Here is a 16,274-nt window from a genome sequence, read left to right on the forward strand (position 1 = left end):
ACTATTTTGCTCCTCAGTAAAATTTTATTTTTAGAATTATTGTTTTTTAATTTTACTCATTTATAACATATTTCACTGATAACCTACGTAGTTCCTTGTATGAGTAAAATATTTTTCTGCAAAGCTCAGTGATCGTGAAAAGAATTATCAAGCAATCTTCCTCTTGCTTTCGGTGCAGTACGTGGTGCAGTGCGTTTGTGGTGTAATGTGCTTGTCGTGGTTCCTCTCCACGTACGTAGTCATAATCCTTCCAATAATCCTAAACCCTAAACCCTTCCAATAATCCTTCCAATAATCTTTCCAATAATCCTTTAACCCTAAAACGTAAAATGAAAACGAAGCCTAAATGGATGACATCCTTCAACGGATGTCAACATCCGTTTAAGGCAAAACGGATGTCGACATCCGTTTCGCCTTAAACGGATGTTGACATCCGTTGAAGGATGTCATCCGTTTAAGCTTTGTTTTAATTTTATGTTTCTGTTATTATTTTATTAGATATTTTAATATTTTGATTTATTATTTTTGAATATCTTTTTAACGTATTTTAATAATGTATATTTATATTAGTTTATATTTAAATATTAAAATATTAAAATAATAAAATAATAAAAATAAAAAATTTTAACTTTAAGGATATAATTGGAATTAAAGATAATTGGGGGAGGTGGAGGGAGAAGGCTGTGGAGGTGGAGGGAGCAACACCCTTATTGTAACACGTAAGGCCCAACTGTAAGCCCAACTGTAAGTCCAACTATAATCATGTATCCATTTGAACCCAATTCTGTATCTCACGGCCTTCGATTCGAAGACATAAACCTCTATACTCGCCAGCACAAGCAGCTTAGGGCGACGCTGAATCCTTTTTGTTCGTTCATCCTTTCTTCGATTGGAAAACCGGGTCGCCGTCGTAACCATGGTTTGTTCTTCAACTTCAGTTAAACCTTCTTCGCGTTTTTCGAAATCCCTGGCATGCATTTTCTGATCCCATTTTTGTGTAATTGTAGCCGCAAGGGGATTACATAGAGCGTCACCGAAGAGACTATGGCTACCGGCTCGATCACTTCGAGCGCAAGCGCAAGAAAGAGGCTCGGCAAGTTCACAAGCGCTCCGCAATGGCTCAGAAGGTTTTGCCGCTTTTTATTTGGAATTTGGAATTTGAGTTATGTGGTTGTATTCTCACAAATCTAATTGTTTTTTTTTAATTCGTGTGGAACAGGCCCTTGGTATCAAGGGGAAGATTATTGCCAAGAAAAATTATGCTGAAAAAGCGCAGATGAAGAAGACGTGAGAATTTTCTGTTTTTACAGCTTGTATTTTACATTTTCGTGTGGACTAATTTTCAGTATTTGCTTATGATGTATGCTATTTTGTGGTTGCTGACATGGGGGGAGCGTTTTAGTAGTTAATGTGCTGCAATTTTTTTTTTTGCGTCGATGTAAATACATGCTTTTGACTAGATTGTTTTGAATGATATATTTATTTAAGATTTGTTGATTGATGTTAGATAACTAGCATGATAGTTGTTGAGTTTATGAGATGATAATAATTTACCCGTTGTGGTTGACAGTTTGGCTATGCATGAAGAGTCAACATCCAGGCGCAAGGCTGATGATAATGTTCAAGATGGAGCCGTTCCTGCTTATCTTCTGGATCGTGATAACACGGCCAGAGCAAAGGCATGATTCACGTGAATTATTGAATGGTAATTTTGATTCGTGATTTCTTTTCGCGGAAGTCATCTAAATTGAATTTCTCATTTTAGGTTCTCAGCAACACCATTAAGCAAAAGAGGAAAGAGAAGGCTGGAAAGTGGGATGTTCCTCTACCCAAGGTAAGATTGCATTTGATACTTTGTGCATGGATGATTTTAAAGACCTCTGTTGAAATTTGTTGACCACCTGTCACAGAACCTGTGCTCTTCATGCATTAAGTAAACTTTGGATTAAATTTTTAATAAAAAAGTATTATCCTTTTGCACTTTAAGAAAAGTCTAAACACGTAGTCCCAATTGAAATTGGCTTCAAGTAAACCTACAGATGTATAGAGAGGGCAAGTGAAATGTGCTGTGAGAATAAGTACACACTGTAAGAGAAGAATTATTGATTGTGGTTACTGGTTCCTGCTTGGTTAGAGCATGGTTGTCAATACTCAATAGTGTGAGATAGTAGAGCTATTCTGGAATTGTGTTGTGTAGGGCTGGTGCATGCTACTAAAATTGAATTGCAGCTTTCTTGGCTGTGATAGTGGAAAAAATTATGTAAAACGGCACCTGGAGCAGGGGCTATTGGAGTGAGTCACGAATAGCCTATCTGAACCATGAAACAGAAACAGTTAGGGCTGTTTTGGCAGGGAAATTTGAGATTTTACCCCCCTCCGTTGATGAGTCAGAACTGTAATCCTACGTTCCAAGTCACTTGCACAGACTATTATGTGGTAGAACCCACTGTTCTACTTTACCTTGAACACATACTCATCTTTGGCAACGATTCCAGCATCTCCCAGTATTTTCGTTTATGGCCATTGCATCCTCTCTTTTTGGCTTTTCTCAACCATTGCATCCTCTGCTTTCCATAGTTTTTCCATATGTTCCTTTTTTTGTTTACATGAATGTATGATTTCGCAGGTTCGTCCTGTGGCTGAAGATGAAATGTTCAAAGTGGTCCGTACTGGTAAAAGAAAGAGTAAGTATCATATTTATCTGTCGAAAGTTATTTCCAGCTTCGGTTTTTTAATTTCTTTGTTTTGTTTACCTTATTGGCACCACTTGATTAATTTGGTATAAAATTGTTATTTAGTTACATCGTATTATTGTCGTTTGTATCTTTCTACAAATCATGCTTGTGTATGATTCATAGTTCATTCTTGCATTCTTTGCTTGAATAGGTGGAGGATATTGAGTACTTGAAATCTTTACTTTAATTGTGTTCTGTTATTTTATTAAATGATTAGAGAAATCTCTATCTTGTTTGGGAAGGTGTTTTCATGTCATTGTTTTTACAGTCTAGTAGTAGTTCATCATGACTTATGAGCACTTTAAGTATTACAATATTAGACAAAAAAATATAATGATCATTCCTGAAGCATATTTGATAGTTCATGATTCACCATTTTGCAGCCAAGCAATGGAAGAGGATGGTTACTAAAGCAACATTTGTTGGGCCTGGTTTTACCAGGAAGCCTCCAAAGTATGAGAGATTCATTCGTCCAACAGGTTTGCGGTTCACCAAGGCCCATGTCACTCATCCAGAACTTAAATGCACGTTTAATCTAGAAATAATTGGAGTAAAGAAAAATCCTAACGGCCCTATGTACACCTCTCTTGGTGTTATGACCAAGGGAACTATAATTGAGGTATTTATATTTCGTTCTCTTCTAATCTATTAGTGGATCTCAATTTGACTCTTTTTTTTCTGATCGCTGATAATTCTATGAAACTGTTTCATATTTCACTGCTTAATGTAATTCAGGTGAATGTCAGTGAACTTGGCCTTGTCACACCTGCGGGGAAAGTTGTGTGGGGTAAATACATATATTTTTTTTTATTAAAGTTGACTGAATTTTCAACTGAAAAGTCTGAAATTAACACGGGTTTCTATTTGCTTTGAATGCAGGTAAATATGCTCAGGTTACCAATAATCCGGAAAATGATGGCTGTATAAATGCTGTGTTACTTGTTTAAGGTCATAGCGATCTACCTTGACTTCAAACGCGGTGGACAAAGTTCTACTCCTATGCTTTTTGCTGTCTTATGTCATGACTGTATCACTACAACCAATGTTCGCGGAAAGTTGTCCATTCTTTGCCGGGGCCTGAGACTTACTTTGTCTGGGGAAACAGTGAAAGCATTTTTGTTATCAGATTGCGATACTGACATGTTCTATCATTCTTTGGATAGTCAATGCTAATGATCAGTTCTAGCGCTTGACATTTTGAGGTAACTGTTGTACAAGAGTCAGACAGGTCGGATGAATTTATATACTTCATTTGCAAGACAAGACATTTTGGGTAGCTGCATTTATATGTTGTGGAACAAATTTATATTATTTATTGCCAATTACCAAATTTTATTTATACACTTTTCCTAATGGATGTACCAAACAAACATTTTACACAATTTGGACCTTCAATTGTTAATGTTCGTTCTGACAAACTTTTGTAGCCTATCCGGATGAATGAATTATAAGTCTATAAAATGTTGAGGAAAATGGACTCCATTTCTATTCGAATATACCATTTTTTTAGGGTCAGAAGGGTGTTGCTTTTCAAGAGAGTGCAAGGAAACTACCGGCAGTTATGTCGCCGTTGATTTTTCCCTAGATTTTTTTTTTTTTAAAAATCAGTACTTGAATAGAGGATTATTAATTAAATTAGGTTTTTATACGATAAAAGTAATTCTAATATATTGATAAGTATGTTAAAAGAATGCTAGTAGCACTGCTCTTTTGTGGAAACCTGGAATGTGCAATATTTGTCAAACGAGTGAATGTTATTTCTGTCAAATTGGACAGAATCTCCATGCACTTTCCAGGCCAGATTGAATTGAATATTTTAGAAGGCAAAGTGTGCAGTATTAAAAATGATTTTTTAAGAAAAATGCGCAAGAAAAAAGTGTGAAGTACACAAACAATAATTATGAATCTTAAATATTAACCAATTAATTAATGATTCTAACTGCTCACTTCATTAAAAGGAATCTCATCACTTAGGAATTAAATTCAACACTCCAATGTCACGAGATGTTGCAAAGCCAGAAAGAGAATTATATATATAAAATAATAGTATCAGATGGCATAAAATAATATGGACCCTCAATTTCTAGTAGTCAATAAGTATGTTAAAATATAGTGATAAGAAACCGAAAACAGAGAACATCAGAAAAGAAAAATCATTGTTACAAAATTCAAGTGTAATTTGTTCTGGCGTCACGTCCATTTAGACCCGTGAACCTGAAGCAACTCAAGCTTGTATTTTGAACATCGATGCAAACACATAAACTAATTTTATTTTAAATTCAAGTTGAATAATCACTTAATAAAATTTCAACCGAACAAAGTTGAAATAACATTTTACTCAATTTTCTTTATATATACTTCTCAAGACACTCCTCCAAAATCAGAGGAGACAATATTTTAGCACTGCAATAGATATAACAATTTTCTTGCATTATTATGCTCGTGAAGTGAGTGATCATTTGATCCCACAAAATCCTTAACGAAGGCGAATAGTGATAATCGTTGGTAAACAATGTGAAGATCTCCAATCATAAATCCTACCCAAATCTTGAAAGAGATGATTGTGAGGAGCAGCGAGTGAAAGATGACCAACTTATTTGTAGTTTTGTACGAGTGAATGTGGGTCTCATTTAATTGTGTTCGACCTAACCACTACATTTTGGTGGTAATTGTCGTTATAGAAGTTGAAAGAAAGACAATGGTGTTGACAATGACATGTCACATGTTGAACAATACAATGTACGAAGATGACCTAACACTACTTCTTTTCTTCTTCATTTCTATCCTTTACTGCATTTAAAGCCACACTCTTCAACACTTTTTCCTAATCCAAAATCAATATCAAAAAAATGTTTCAAAGTACAAAGTTTTCTCTACTTCCTTTCTATTCTTTATTTCAATCCACACTTAGGTTTCAAATGGTACACATATTTAGATATCTATCTGAGGTAAAATAGAAATCATATTTATAATGCAAGCATTAGCTTCAAAATTGACACAACAGTTACAAAGTACTTCCATTTTGAATAATTTTAAGAGCGCATTCAAGAATAATTTTAGTTTTATTTTGGTCTAATCTAGCATGCAAGAAAAACAATAAATCCAAAGAAAAATAATTTACTTCTGAATTAAAAAATTGTGACCACCACTACTTCTATTCTATTTCACCTATAATTTTTATTTGTTTTTAATTAAATTTAATTTTTTTGCCAGCAAGACTTTTTTTTAACCTTTTAGTAATTAATCTTTTGTTCCTGTATGTATAATTAATATTTTTTAGACTCAGATGCTGAAACATATTTAGCTTAGGAATCTCCTTACAACTTTTCTTCTCCAAAATTTTCAACGTGAAACAACAAATCAGCATAAAAAGTCGGTGCTTTTAATTTTATTATATTTAAAGGGTCACCGATAAATATTCATGAACAAAAATATATTTGCTACAATATATACATACTATATGAAAAAAACTCATTCTACAAGAGAAAAATGTTTAAATGTAAATATGAATATAAGATCTCATATTAAATAAGAATAACAAATTTGAAAAACATATTCTAAAAAACACAAATGTAATATTTTAAAATCTTGAATTGAATGAAATAACTACTAAAAACTCTGACAACAATCAATATTCTATTTGTAATCTATAAGATATCTCCACCCATGTTTGTTGTCTTCATCTTTCTTTTTACATTTTTCATTTGGTTTCAAATATCTTCGTATTTGAATCAAATAAAGAATTTATTTATATTTAACCAAGGATTATTACAACGTTTTTAATTAATGACATAAAAAAAATTAAATTAAATAGTAAAACAAGTTGCATACCCACCAAGGCTGTACTTACTCTATAGTAAAAAATTAATCTCTTTAGGAAGTATAAAACTAACCACATTATAATTTTCTTTCTGTTTGATTTTTATGGATAATGGATTATCTCAAGTTCAAACATGGACCACACAATCGACCCTTATTTTTGTCTCACCCAAGAGAAAAATAATATACAATTCCTAGATTAACTAAATATATCCACAAACAGGATCCTGCATAAATCTTGGATCTGTCTGATTCTTTTCTTACTTTTAGAAAAAAAAAAATTAAACATAATTTTATTCTCTACATACAATTGAAATTTATCTTTATTTTAATATTTAATATGCTTTAATTTATAAATTTAATTCAATATTATTCTTTTAATTTAATACTTTAATATTTTTAAATTTATTAAATGTTATATTTATATTTGTAACATATCAAAATATAGTATAATACTATATAAAAGAGTCATCACAATAAGGATATGATAAAACAGTTATTGACTATCATATAAAGTAAAATCTGACAGTGATTCTAAAATAACTATAAAATTTAAACTTTATATACAAACAACCTATACCAAAACTATTTACAAGTACGACTATGAAGATAACTATTCTTCGCAACATCTCCTCCATCAAGAGTCTGCTCTAGGGATACCTCATCTCCTTTGCTCACACCCACAAGATGATCATAACAAAGAGAGAAAACAAGGAAAACATACAACACAAACACAGATAGAAGGGTAAGCTAGAAGAAAAACAAGTAATGATATATGAATACAATTAAACTTTTAAATAAGATAACACAAACATATCAAATCAAACTAACTTTATATTTAACCAACCATTGACTTGACCATCCGGATTAGTATGAATATGTAGCTATGGCAGTTCATGCACTTGTTGTGGTGAAACAGCTGGCCTACCCCAAGCTACCATACAAGGTTAGTTCGTTATCATTCACCTTAGGCCAAGGAAAAGCCCCTAGGCTAGGACCTCCTGCTATTCTCACGACATGCCTCACTCCTCTCTACTTGAGAATATGTGACTATTGGAATGTCAGGATAAACCCCAAGACTGAGTTTCCCATATTCATACTTACAAACTTGACAATTACCATTGAGAAATTCCTCCTTAGAATTCTCTTCCACACTATTTGAAACCATAAACCTTATTTCCATACTCATATAATACTCATACATAATCATACATTATCCACAATTAAATCAATTCCATTACTCCAACTAATAAGGAACAAAGGAGAAAAGAATGCATGATAACCTGAGACAGTCGCTCAACGCACTCACTCGCTGAGCGACCACAAACTTTATTCCCACAATGACTCAACTCGGTCGCTGTGTGAATCCACTAACAGTAACCCCAACCTCCAAACCACTCGCTCAGCGACCCCACTCGCTCAGCGACTCCACTCGCTCAGCGACCCAACTCGCTGCGCGAATAAAATCACCAGTGGTACCAGACCCCAACCTCTCACTTAGCGCCCCAATTCGCTATGTGAAAGTCCAAACAGTGGTCCAGACCCCCAAACACACACTGAGCACATCCATTCGCTGATCGAATAAAATTGACAGTGCTCCCAGACTTCAACCATTCGCTCAGCGTACCTTCTCGTTGTGCGAATTCTCAAACAGTAAGCCAACCTCCACGACCACTCCTTAAGCGACTCCACTCGCTCAATGAGTCTGCATAATCTACAGCACAAATTAGCAGAGTTCCCCAACTTACCCCAAAATTTTCCAATTCCAAATATTTTCTCTAACTTCTAATCCTCTTAGATTGTGTTATAGACTTAATTAGACTTGAACAAGTGTTTCTAAACCTTACTATCATCAATCTAAAGTGTTTCCCAACCACACTCCACTCCAAAATCTACAAAACTTCAACTTATGAACCCAATTTGCATTCTACCACTTTTGTCACTATTTTGAGCAACTTAGGGACTCAAGCAAATCCCATTTGACTTATCAAAGCTATCCTAATAGACCAATTGAGCAGTTAACCCTAAATTCACAATTTCACTACTCTACTTCCTCAAAACTAACCTTAAAACATGACAAAGTTTCTCTACTCTTAGACAACCAGCCTCATTACAGATTTCACACATTTCATGAAATTCAATTACAACCAAAACATCATTCCACACAGTTTATCATCACAGTTCACCATTTCATACTCAAAACAATCAAATTACACATTTTTCATTTACCTTAGAACCACGAATTCAGCTCAACTATTTCAAGAATCTTATACTACCAAGCATACATAAGTACTTATTAATTAAAGTGAATTCTAGCTTCCCTTACCTTAGTGAAATTTTTCACAGCTCTAAAAGAAACCCCGACTGATGCTTGCACCGCAAGGAAATTCTAGAAAAACCTACAAATCACTGATTGGTGATAGGAAACTAACCTAAATTGAGCTAAGAGTCAAGAAAGAGAGGCACAATTCTCATGCAAAGACAGAAAATCTGCACAATCACATATTTTAGGGAAAACCTAGAAAAGAGGAACAAAACTTACCAGCTCAAATCAAGAAATTGATCGGTTGAATAGGTAGCTTTCGACGACGCTAGAATCGCTTAGACACTTCCTGATCATCGAACAGATAACCCAAGAGTGAGAAAGAATAGAAAGAAAGCAAAAAGAACAGAGATGAAAATATTTTAGATAATGAATCAAACTTTAGAAAGCTGTATTTATATTATAAGATGATTTTATAATAAAATACTCGGTTTCATTATTTTAATACATCTATGTAGTTTAATACTCTTCCTATGTTCTTACAATATTTAAATTGAAATTTATTAAATAATACAAACATATCAATTTAAAACATGTTTAACACATAAAAAATTAATATAATTAAATTAGAAGAACTATATTCAGATTTTTTAAATTTAAAAATAAAATTATATCAAAATTTGAAAAATAATAAATTTTAATTTTATATTCAAATTTATGAGTTAAAAATATATTTAACTTAAAATAAAAATATAACCGACTATTAACTGAAAAAGAAAAAAAAAAGGCACATTACTAACTCCATCTTTTTCTTGATAAAAGTTTTAACTGAATAGAGCAGACCAAGAAAGTCACGTATCAGTTTCTAAATTTCCACAAAAGAGGTAAAGAGAGAATGCTAATAAGAATATAACATCATTTCCTTGACATCATGTTACATCACAACTGAAAAGAAAAAATGTTAAATAAGACTTTGAATAGAATATAAGTACATAGCAGTTTCTTGCAGACATTGTAAATAAATGGTGTTTTGTTTATTATAGAAAGTAGAAACCACATAATCTTTTTGTCTCTTCCCTCTTTTCTCTCTGCCAATACATATATATATGTTCACAGAAGCTAAGCATGTGCACTCACAAGTTGGAGCACTTAATCACTTCAAATAAAAAAAGTTCAACTTGTCTGTTTTATACTCATAAAATGTGTAAAAAATTATGGAACCAAACGTGGATCTTTGTTGTTAATTCTTATCTGCTAGTTGAGAAAAATGCTGGTTTAAAAAAATATAATTAAATCTCAAGGTTGAACATACAAGATTCTCGTGAATGGTGCCTTTAGAAGAGTTTGAAAAATATCTAAACTTATCATATCATATTCAGGGTACGTACAGAAGCATACTTTTAAAGTAAAATAATATGATCGATGCTGCTGTCATTATTTATAAATAAGTATTTTTTTTTCTTCTTCTTAAACTAAATCTCTCTGCATAGACTCTTCTTTCCGACAACTTCTGAAATTTTTATCTGTTATTTTAGAGGTTCAAAATTTAAAACATGGTACTTCTTCTAATGTGCTGACAAAAATTTTCCTTGATCCATTTGACTAGAAGCTTTGAATCACACAAAGACAAACCATTTATGGCCTTAGCCCTCTTAACATGTTATATAATATGAGATATTAAAGTGTCATGAATGAGTTATTATGACACTGTTTCAAGCTTCTTATAGGGTTTAAGCTTTAGCTTTGAGTGTGTGAATCTCAATCATATATTTAAACAAATAATTAGTACAACTAGTTGTATATAATTATATGATTAAAGTTAATTTGTCTATATTACTTATGATGTTCTGATGTATATATATATTCATGTGCATGCAGGGAAAAAAGAGAGCTATTAATAATACCACATGAATTCAAGCTTCTTCAACCCACAATTCATGACTTCGGGTGGAAAATTGAAGTTATAGTATATTTGTATCATTCAGAAATAAAATGGAAACAATTTTATATAAAGGAAATGATTTTTATATTTTTAATTACTAACAAAACCATTTTGATACATTGACATGAAACAAAGTACACTGTTGTTGTTCCATAAAGCTTTAACAGGTTGTAGCAGTTAGCACCAACAGCTAAGTGTGTATATATCAATTTCTGCAAGAAAGCGACTTCTGAGATTAAGGCAAAAAGAAGAACAATGAAAGTGCTTATCTCCATATCACGTAATTGGGTGGATATTTATGAGATTGGAAAGGTAAAGAATATATTATGATTGTCCATTTTATAGTATGAAAGGTTATAAAAATAACAAATAAGAAGTTTCAGGGGTGAATAAACAGATAAATGTTAGTTTATTCTGAAAGGGTCCACAGTTGACAAAAAGTCAATAATCAATGTAGCTTGACAAATGCCTTTTTTGACAAATCTATGTAAGTGATTATAAATTATAATCACCCATCCAAATCAATGTCAGGTTCCAAAGCACAGAGAAATTAACATTTGAAAGGGAATCAACAGTGTGAAAGAGTTACAGTGGTTTAAGCATTTCAAGGATAATTTGTCATGAGAAACTAACTAACCATTGAAGAATATAGAAAGAGACAAAAAAAGGGTATCCCCAGATGCACTCATAATCGGACACCAGTCACTGTTGCTCATGCACTGGCAAGTTTGGCATTGACAATGAAACCTAATTCTTTGACCAAGCTCCTGCAACTTCCATACTCTCAGTGCCTGTTATTCCATTTGGGAAATGTAAGCCATTCATGGCAAAAAGAGTTGAAGATACAGTTGATATTCATTACGATCCAGCGTGTTCATTTATCACAACAAAACAATAATGAAGTTGGCAATGATGTTAATGGATTGAAACTGTTTCCATCAAGATAGCTGGATGGTAGGCCTGTTGCTCAGAAGCATCTAACTGGACCCACCAATTACACTCATAAAATGCTAAATTTCCCAACATATGGATGGGACCAGGATGCAGTGTTTGAAACAAAATATTGGAGACAAAGGTGGTTGATAACATATTTTGACCACATGAGGAAGAGCTACCACTGTGCAATACTTATCCTACTTTGTCTAACAAACAGAAACACAAAATAATTTTGAATTCTATAGTAATGAATCAGAGTATACAAAAGAACCCCCCAGATCGAGGTAGGTGACTGGGGACATTATGCAAATAGGGGACTAATTACTTCTTTCATCATCAAAGTACAAATAAATATCAGTAAAACTACTAGGAAGAAAAATAATATGGCACATTGCTTTTCAGTTATCATGCTACAATTATCTCCATCTAGTAGGCTGATGATGGTGATATCTACTACTAGTAGAACTGTCATCTTCACTCTGAGAGTTGATTTCTCCACCTGTTTGCCTTTTATCTAATCCTGAGCCTTTATGCTCCAGTTGATAATCACGGTGGGAACGGGAAGATTCTCCCTCAGTCCTTCGTTCCTACAGACAGGAACAACGAAAGAGATAAGCATCAGATTACAGCAAAACTGAATTCTTTATTTTTGGAATTTAGATTCTCTGTTGAATTTTTGGTGTTGTCTCACTACTGTGCCTTCAAACTATAATGATTGACACTTATTTTGATGTTTTAAAATATATTAAAAAGAATTATAATATTTCAACATCAGTGTATTTTTAATGTTCAGCAGAAGACAACACCAAAAAACCCAGTAGAAAATCTGGACTTCTGTTTGCTGGTTTGAAAAGAAGAAAGAACATACATCACGGAATAAGAGGTCCTCAGCCTCGAGCATGTGGATAACATGGCCTATTTTAGGCCTCTTTGCAGCATCAGGGTCGACACATCGAAGAGCAACCAAAAGAGCCCGTTTAATAGCCCTTGAAGATGGCTTTTCAGCAATCTTAGGATCAACTACTTCCTCAGATTTTCGATTCCCAACCATGCTTTTCAACCACTCTATCAAATTAACCTGAAAGAATTCCAACTTCCAGAGTTAGGGGAAACAAGAGAGAACCATGCAGACAACAATAAAATGAAACAATCTCAAAACTGTTGACTGTGTTGGTGATGTTTCCAACCTCTCCTTGTGGTCTACTGTAATCAACAGGACTTCTTCCTGTAATTATTTCCATGATAAGTATTCCAAAACTATACACATCACTCTTCTCAGTCAGCATTCCAGTGCAGGCATACTCAGGTGCAACATAACTGCAGAAAAGAAAAAAGAGGAGAATCACTAATTGTGGTTGTGGACCTTGAATTTCAGTAATACTACCTCGCTTCTCATGTATAATATGTATTTTTTGTTTTACGAAAAAGACATTGTAGGAAGAATATCTATTGATTGTAAAAATTAAAACACTTTACTGTTTTCCTTAACATGTGCAAAGTTGGTTTTTCTTTGCTTATATATGAGAATGGAGGTAGTGATAACTAATTATAATAGCAAATAGAGATAGGAAAAAGCTTAGTTAAACCATACTAACCCAAAGGTTCCCATAACTCGAGTAGTGACATAACTATGATCAGCAGACAAAAGCTTGGCAAGCCCAAAATCAGAAACCTTTGGGTTCCATTGACGATCAAGCAGTATGTTGCTCGATTTGACGTCTCTGTGGACAACTTTCGGTTCAAGACCCTCATGAAGATAGGCCAGTCTGAAAAGATACACAGAAGATATCACTTTGATCAAAGCCTTTCAAGCACTGAAATGGATATCAGAATGCATATTAGACCATTGATACAGTACCCTTTTGCTGTGCCCAATATAATGTTCATTCGGATATCCCAGGTTATAGGGCTCACAGCTCCAACATCGCCGTGCAGCCACTGTTCTAGATTCCCATTGTCAACATATTCATATACAAGCATCCTGCGATACAACAACATATATCAAATGTTACAACATTCAAACCAAACAAACTTTCTATCTTCAATGTTCAAAGTAAACTGGAAAAATACCTGTAAGCTCCCTCAACACAGTATCCAAGCAACCTAACAAGATTCTTATGGCGCACACGACCAATTGCTTCTACCTCTACTTTAAATTCTCTCTCAGCTTGGCCTCTGATAATGAGTTAGACACAAATCACTTGTAAGAGAAAGAGAAACCCAAGACCATATTATTTTTCACTATACACCTACAGTTAGTGAGTGAGTAACCAAAGACGAATTCATTGGAAAATCTCAACAAAGTATGATTCTACAAAAACTCTTGAAAGTGACAACATAATCAATTCAGTAGTAACAAACAAGGAGCCGAAAAGAAAAACGATTCTTTTCTTCACATAAGTAAGCCACTTTACAACACAACACCCAGAAGTAGAAGACAAGGATAACGAAAAAAAGAAAGAAGGTTAAAAAGTATTACAAAAACAGTAGTAGCAAGAGTAAAACAGAAGGAGAACACAAGCAAAAAAAAAATAAAAAGAAAAGATTCAATCAATGTTCACCACAAGAACTATTTCACTTCAGGCAAGTAAAGCTGCATTCCAAACTTAGCACAAGCATCCATTTAGCTCAACCCAAGCATTTCTTTTTATTTTTTCAAAACACCAAAAAATCAAATTAAAAAAACGCAACCCCAAAACCCCAAAAAAAAAGCTTTCTCCTATGCAGATTTGAAAACACCACATGAACATTTGAACCGCAGACACCCAAATCGAGAAAAAAAAATTATATAAACACATGAATTTCCCCTGACACTTTTACTTTAACACACAGACCCAACCACAGATCAGAGAAACTCCATTTTTTCTTCAGCCACCCAGATTAAACCTCAAAATAAATAAAATAAATTTCCCGGTAATTCCCTGTAAAAATTTCATCTTTAACCAAGTCGAAGAATTGATCGATCCATGTAGCTCAGCCCACTTGAGCTGAATTTAATTATGACACAAAATTGAAGCATGTAACAAGAAGAGAGACATACTTATTATTCAAAAGGTTCTTGACAGCAACCTTGTTTCCATCAGGTAACAACCCACGATAAACAATTCCATAGCCACCTTCACCAATCACGTTCTCTTCACACAATCCATTAGTCGCAGCTTCCAGTTCCCTCAGCGTGAACCACCTCCCCCACCCGAGATGCGACACTTCGGGGCCCACACTCCCGCTCCCCAGTGACGACGCCGTTTCGCACAGGCTCACCGCTCCCCTGCTCTCCCCACTGGAGTACAGTACGGCGGCGGCGCGTGGCTCCGCCTTAGGAGGCGGGAGGTTGACGGTGTCTGGCGGCGGGGCAACGTGAACGATCTCCAGGATTTCCTTGGAAATGGGCGGCGTAGGGATGGCGGCGGCGCGGCGGCGGAGGGGAGTTTTGTGGTGGTGGCGGCGGCGGGATGTGAGGCAGAGAGAGATGAGAAAGAGGACGATGACGATGAGGGATCCGACAAGGATTCCGATGACGACCCAGAGACGGAGGCCGAAGATGGAAGTGCGTTTGGAAAGCTCCGTGTTGACGAAAGCTGCGTCATACACTGACATGGTTGCAAACAGAGAATGTGTTAGAAAATTGGTGGCATTGGTTTTTGGAGAAAGTGAAGTTAAAGAAAGTTCATTGAACAAATTTCAGAGACAGACAGAGTGAAGAAGATGAGTTTGCTTATTTATATTGTTTTTGTCTGGTTTTTGTTCGAAAAAAAAAAGGTTAATGTAATTATTGCATTTGAAAATGGGAATTTCATGATTATTGTATTATGTAGAATTGTCAAGGTAAGATCATTAATACTATAATTGATTTTGTATTCCGATTTAAGATGAATAAATGGGAGAACTTTTAGTATTTTGTATCTTTTTCAAAGATGTTAAAGAGAAAATAGAAGAATTGTTGAATCGTATCTTAATTGTGATGAGTATTATTTAAAAAGATGAACTTTATTGTTCCCAGATGGTCAAGTTCAATTCAATTAGTTAATTATCTAATTCAAATGTGATTTTTTTGGAAGAAGAGATGGTATTAAGAAAATTATACTTTCCTCCCTTATGTTATATTAAATAAAATTTATTTTCCTAAAGTTTTAAAAAGTACTTGCTTTCTTTATATTTTGATAAAAATGTACTTTAATAAGTGAAACATAAAGTTATTTTATTTATAAGTGAAACATTGACTTTAATACGAAGTTTTTATAATCAAACAGTACGAGCATAGTAATTTTTTTTCTATTTTAAAAAATAATTTTGTTAAATAAATGTTATTTAGTTATAACTTTGATTATGGTAAAATTACAAGATGTTAGGCAACAATGACTAGTGGTGTTTATTGATAGGAAAAAGATTATTTGATACCATTTGATAACTTTCACAAACATAAAATGGTTTTATCAAAAGTTAATTTTTAAGAGAGTATATAACTGTGAGAGATAGAGTCAAATAATAATTAAAACAAATTGTGATGTCAAAATGCCACTATCCTTATTGATAACAACATTTATATACATCAGACATTTAGAATTTTAGTTCTTTTAGG

The 16,274-nt window shown here is 33.8% G+C and overlaps 2 protein-coding genes across 2 annotated transcripts; one reads left to right on the forward strand and one right to left on the reverse strand.

Annotated features, from left to right (window-relative positions):
- The first annotated feature begins 793 nt into the window (after positions 1-793).
- LOC124828523 (uncharacterized) lies at positions 794-4,153 on the forward strand. Its single transcript, XM_047301838.2, has 9 exons — positions 794-919; positions 1,008-1,127; positions 1,220-1,287; positions 1,571-1,679; positions 1,766-1,834; positions 2,627-2,684; positions 3,119-3,354; positions 3,471-3,522; positions 3,615-4,153. Exons 1-9 carry the CDS (start codon positions 917-919, stop codon positions 3,680-3,682), a joined length of 783 nt encoding a protein of 260 aa, XP_047157794.1. The 5' UTR covers positions 794-916; the 3' UTR covers positions 3,683-4,153.
- A 7,760-nt stretch (positions 4,154-11,913) lies between these two features.
- LOC124828522 (Protein kinase superfamily protein) lies at positions 11,914-15,407 on the reverse strand. The gene is made up of 7 exons (XM_047301837.2): positions 14,736-15,407; positions 13,766-13,870; positions 13,554-13,676; positions 13,291-13,461; positions 12,883-13,012; positions 12,564-12,773; positions 11,914-12,282 (listed from the first exon to the last, which is right to left on the reverse strand). The coding sequence occupies exons 1-7, from the start codon at positions 15,290-15,292 to the stop codon at positions 12,112-12,114; spliced, it is 1,467 nt and encodes a 488-aa protein (XP_047157793.1). The 5' UTR covers positions 15,293-15,407; the 3' UTR covers positions 11,914-12,111.
- Positions 15,408-16,274: the final 867 nt, after the last annotated feature.

Source organism: Vigna umbellata, chromosome 11 (assembly GCF_029865625.1).
Source record: "Vigna umbellata cultivar VRB3 chromosome 11, Vumbellata_1.0, whole genome shotgun sequence".
NCBI classification, from domain to species: Eukaryota; Viridiplantae; Streptophyta; class Magnoliopsida; order Fabales; family Fabaceae; genus Vigna; species Vigna umbellata.

What these genes read in the sequence shown, in the direction of transcription:
- LOC124828523 (XM_047301838.2), top strand. An exon ending in ATAACACGGCCAGAGCAAAG is followed by an intron (nt 1,680 to 1,765) that starts GCATGATTCACG and finishes TTCTCATTTTAG; the next exon opens with GTTCTCAGCAACACCATTAA. An exon ending in CCAAGGGAACTATAATTGAG is followed by an intron (nt 3,355 to 3,470) that starts GTATTTATATTT and finishes AATGTAATTCAG; the next exon opens with GTGAATGTCAGTGAACTTGG.
- LOC124828522 (XM_047301837.2), bottom strand. Translation starts at nt 15,292, where the DNA reads ATGTCAGTGTATGACGCAGCTTTCGTCAACACGGAGCTTTCCAAACGC. An exon ending in AAGAACCTTTTGAATAATAA is followed by an intron (nt 13,871 to 14,735) that starts GTATGTCTCTCT and finishes ACTCATTATCAG; the next exon opens with AGGCCAAGCTGAGAGAGAAT. An exon ending in TGTGTTGAGGGAGCTTACAG is followed by an intron (nt 13,677 to 13,765) that starts GTATTTTTCCAG and finishes GTTGTATCGCAG; the next exon opens with GATGCTTGTATATGAATATG.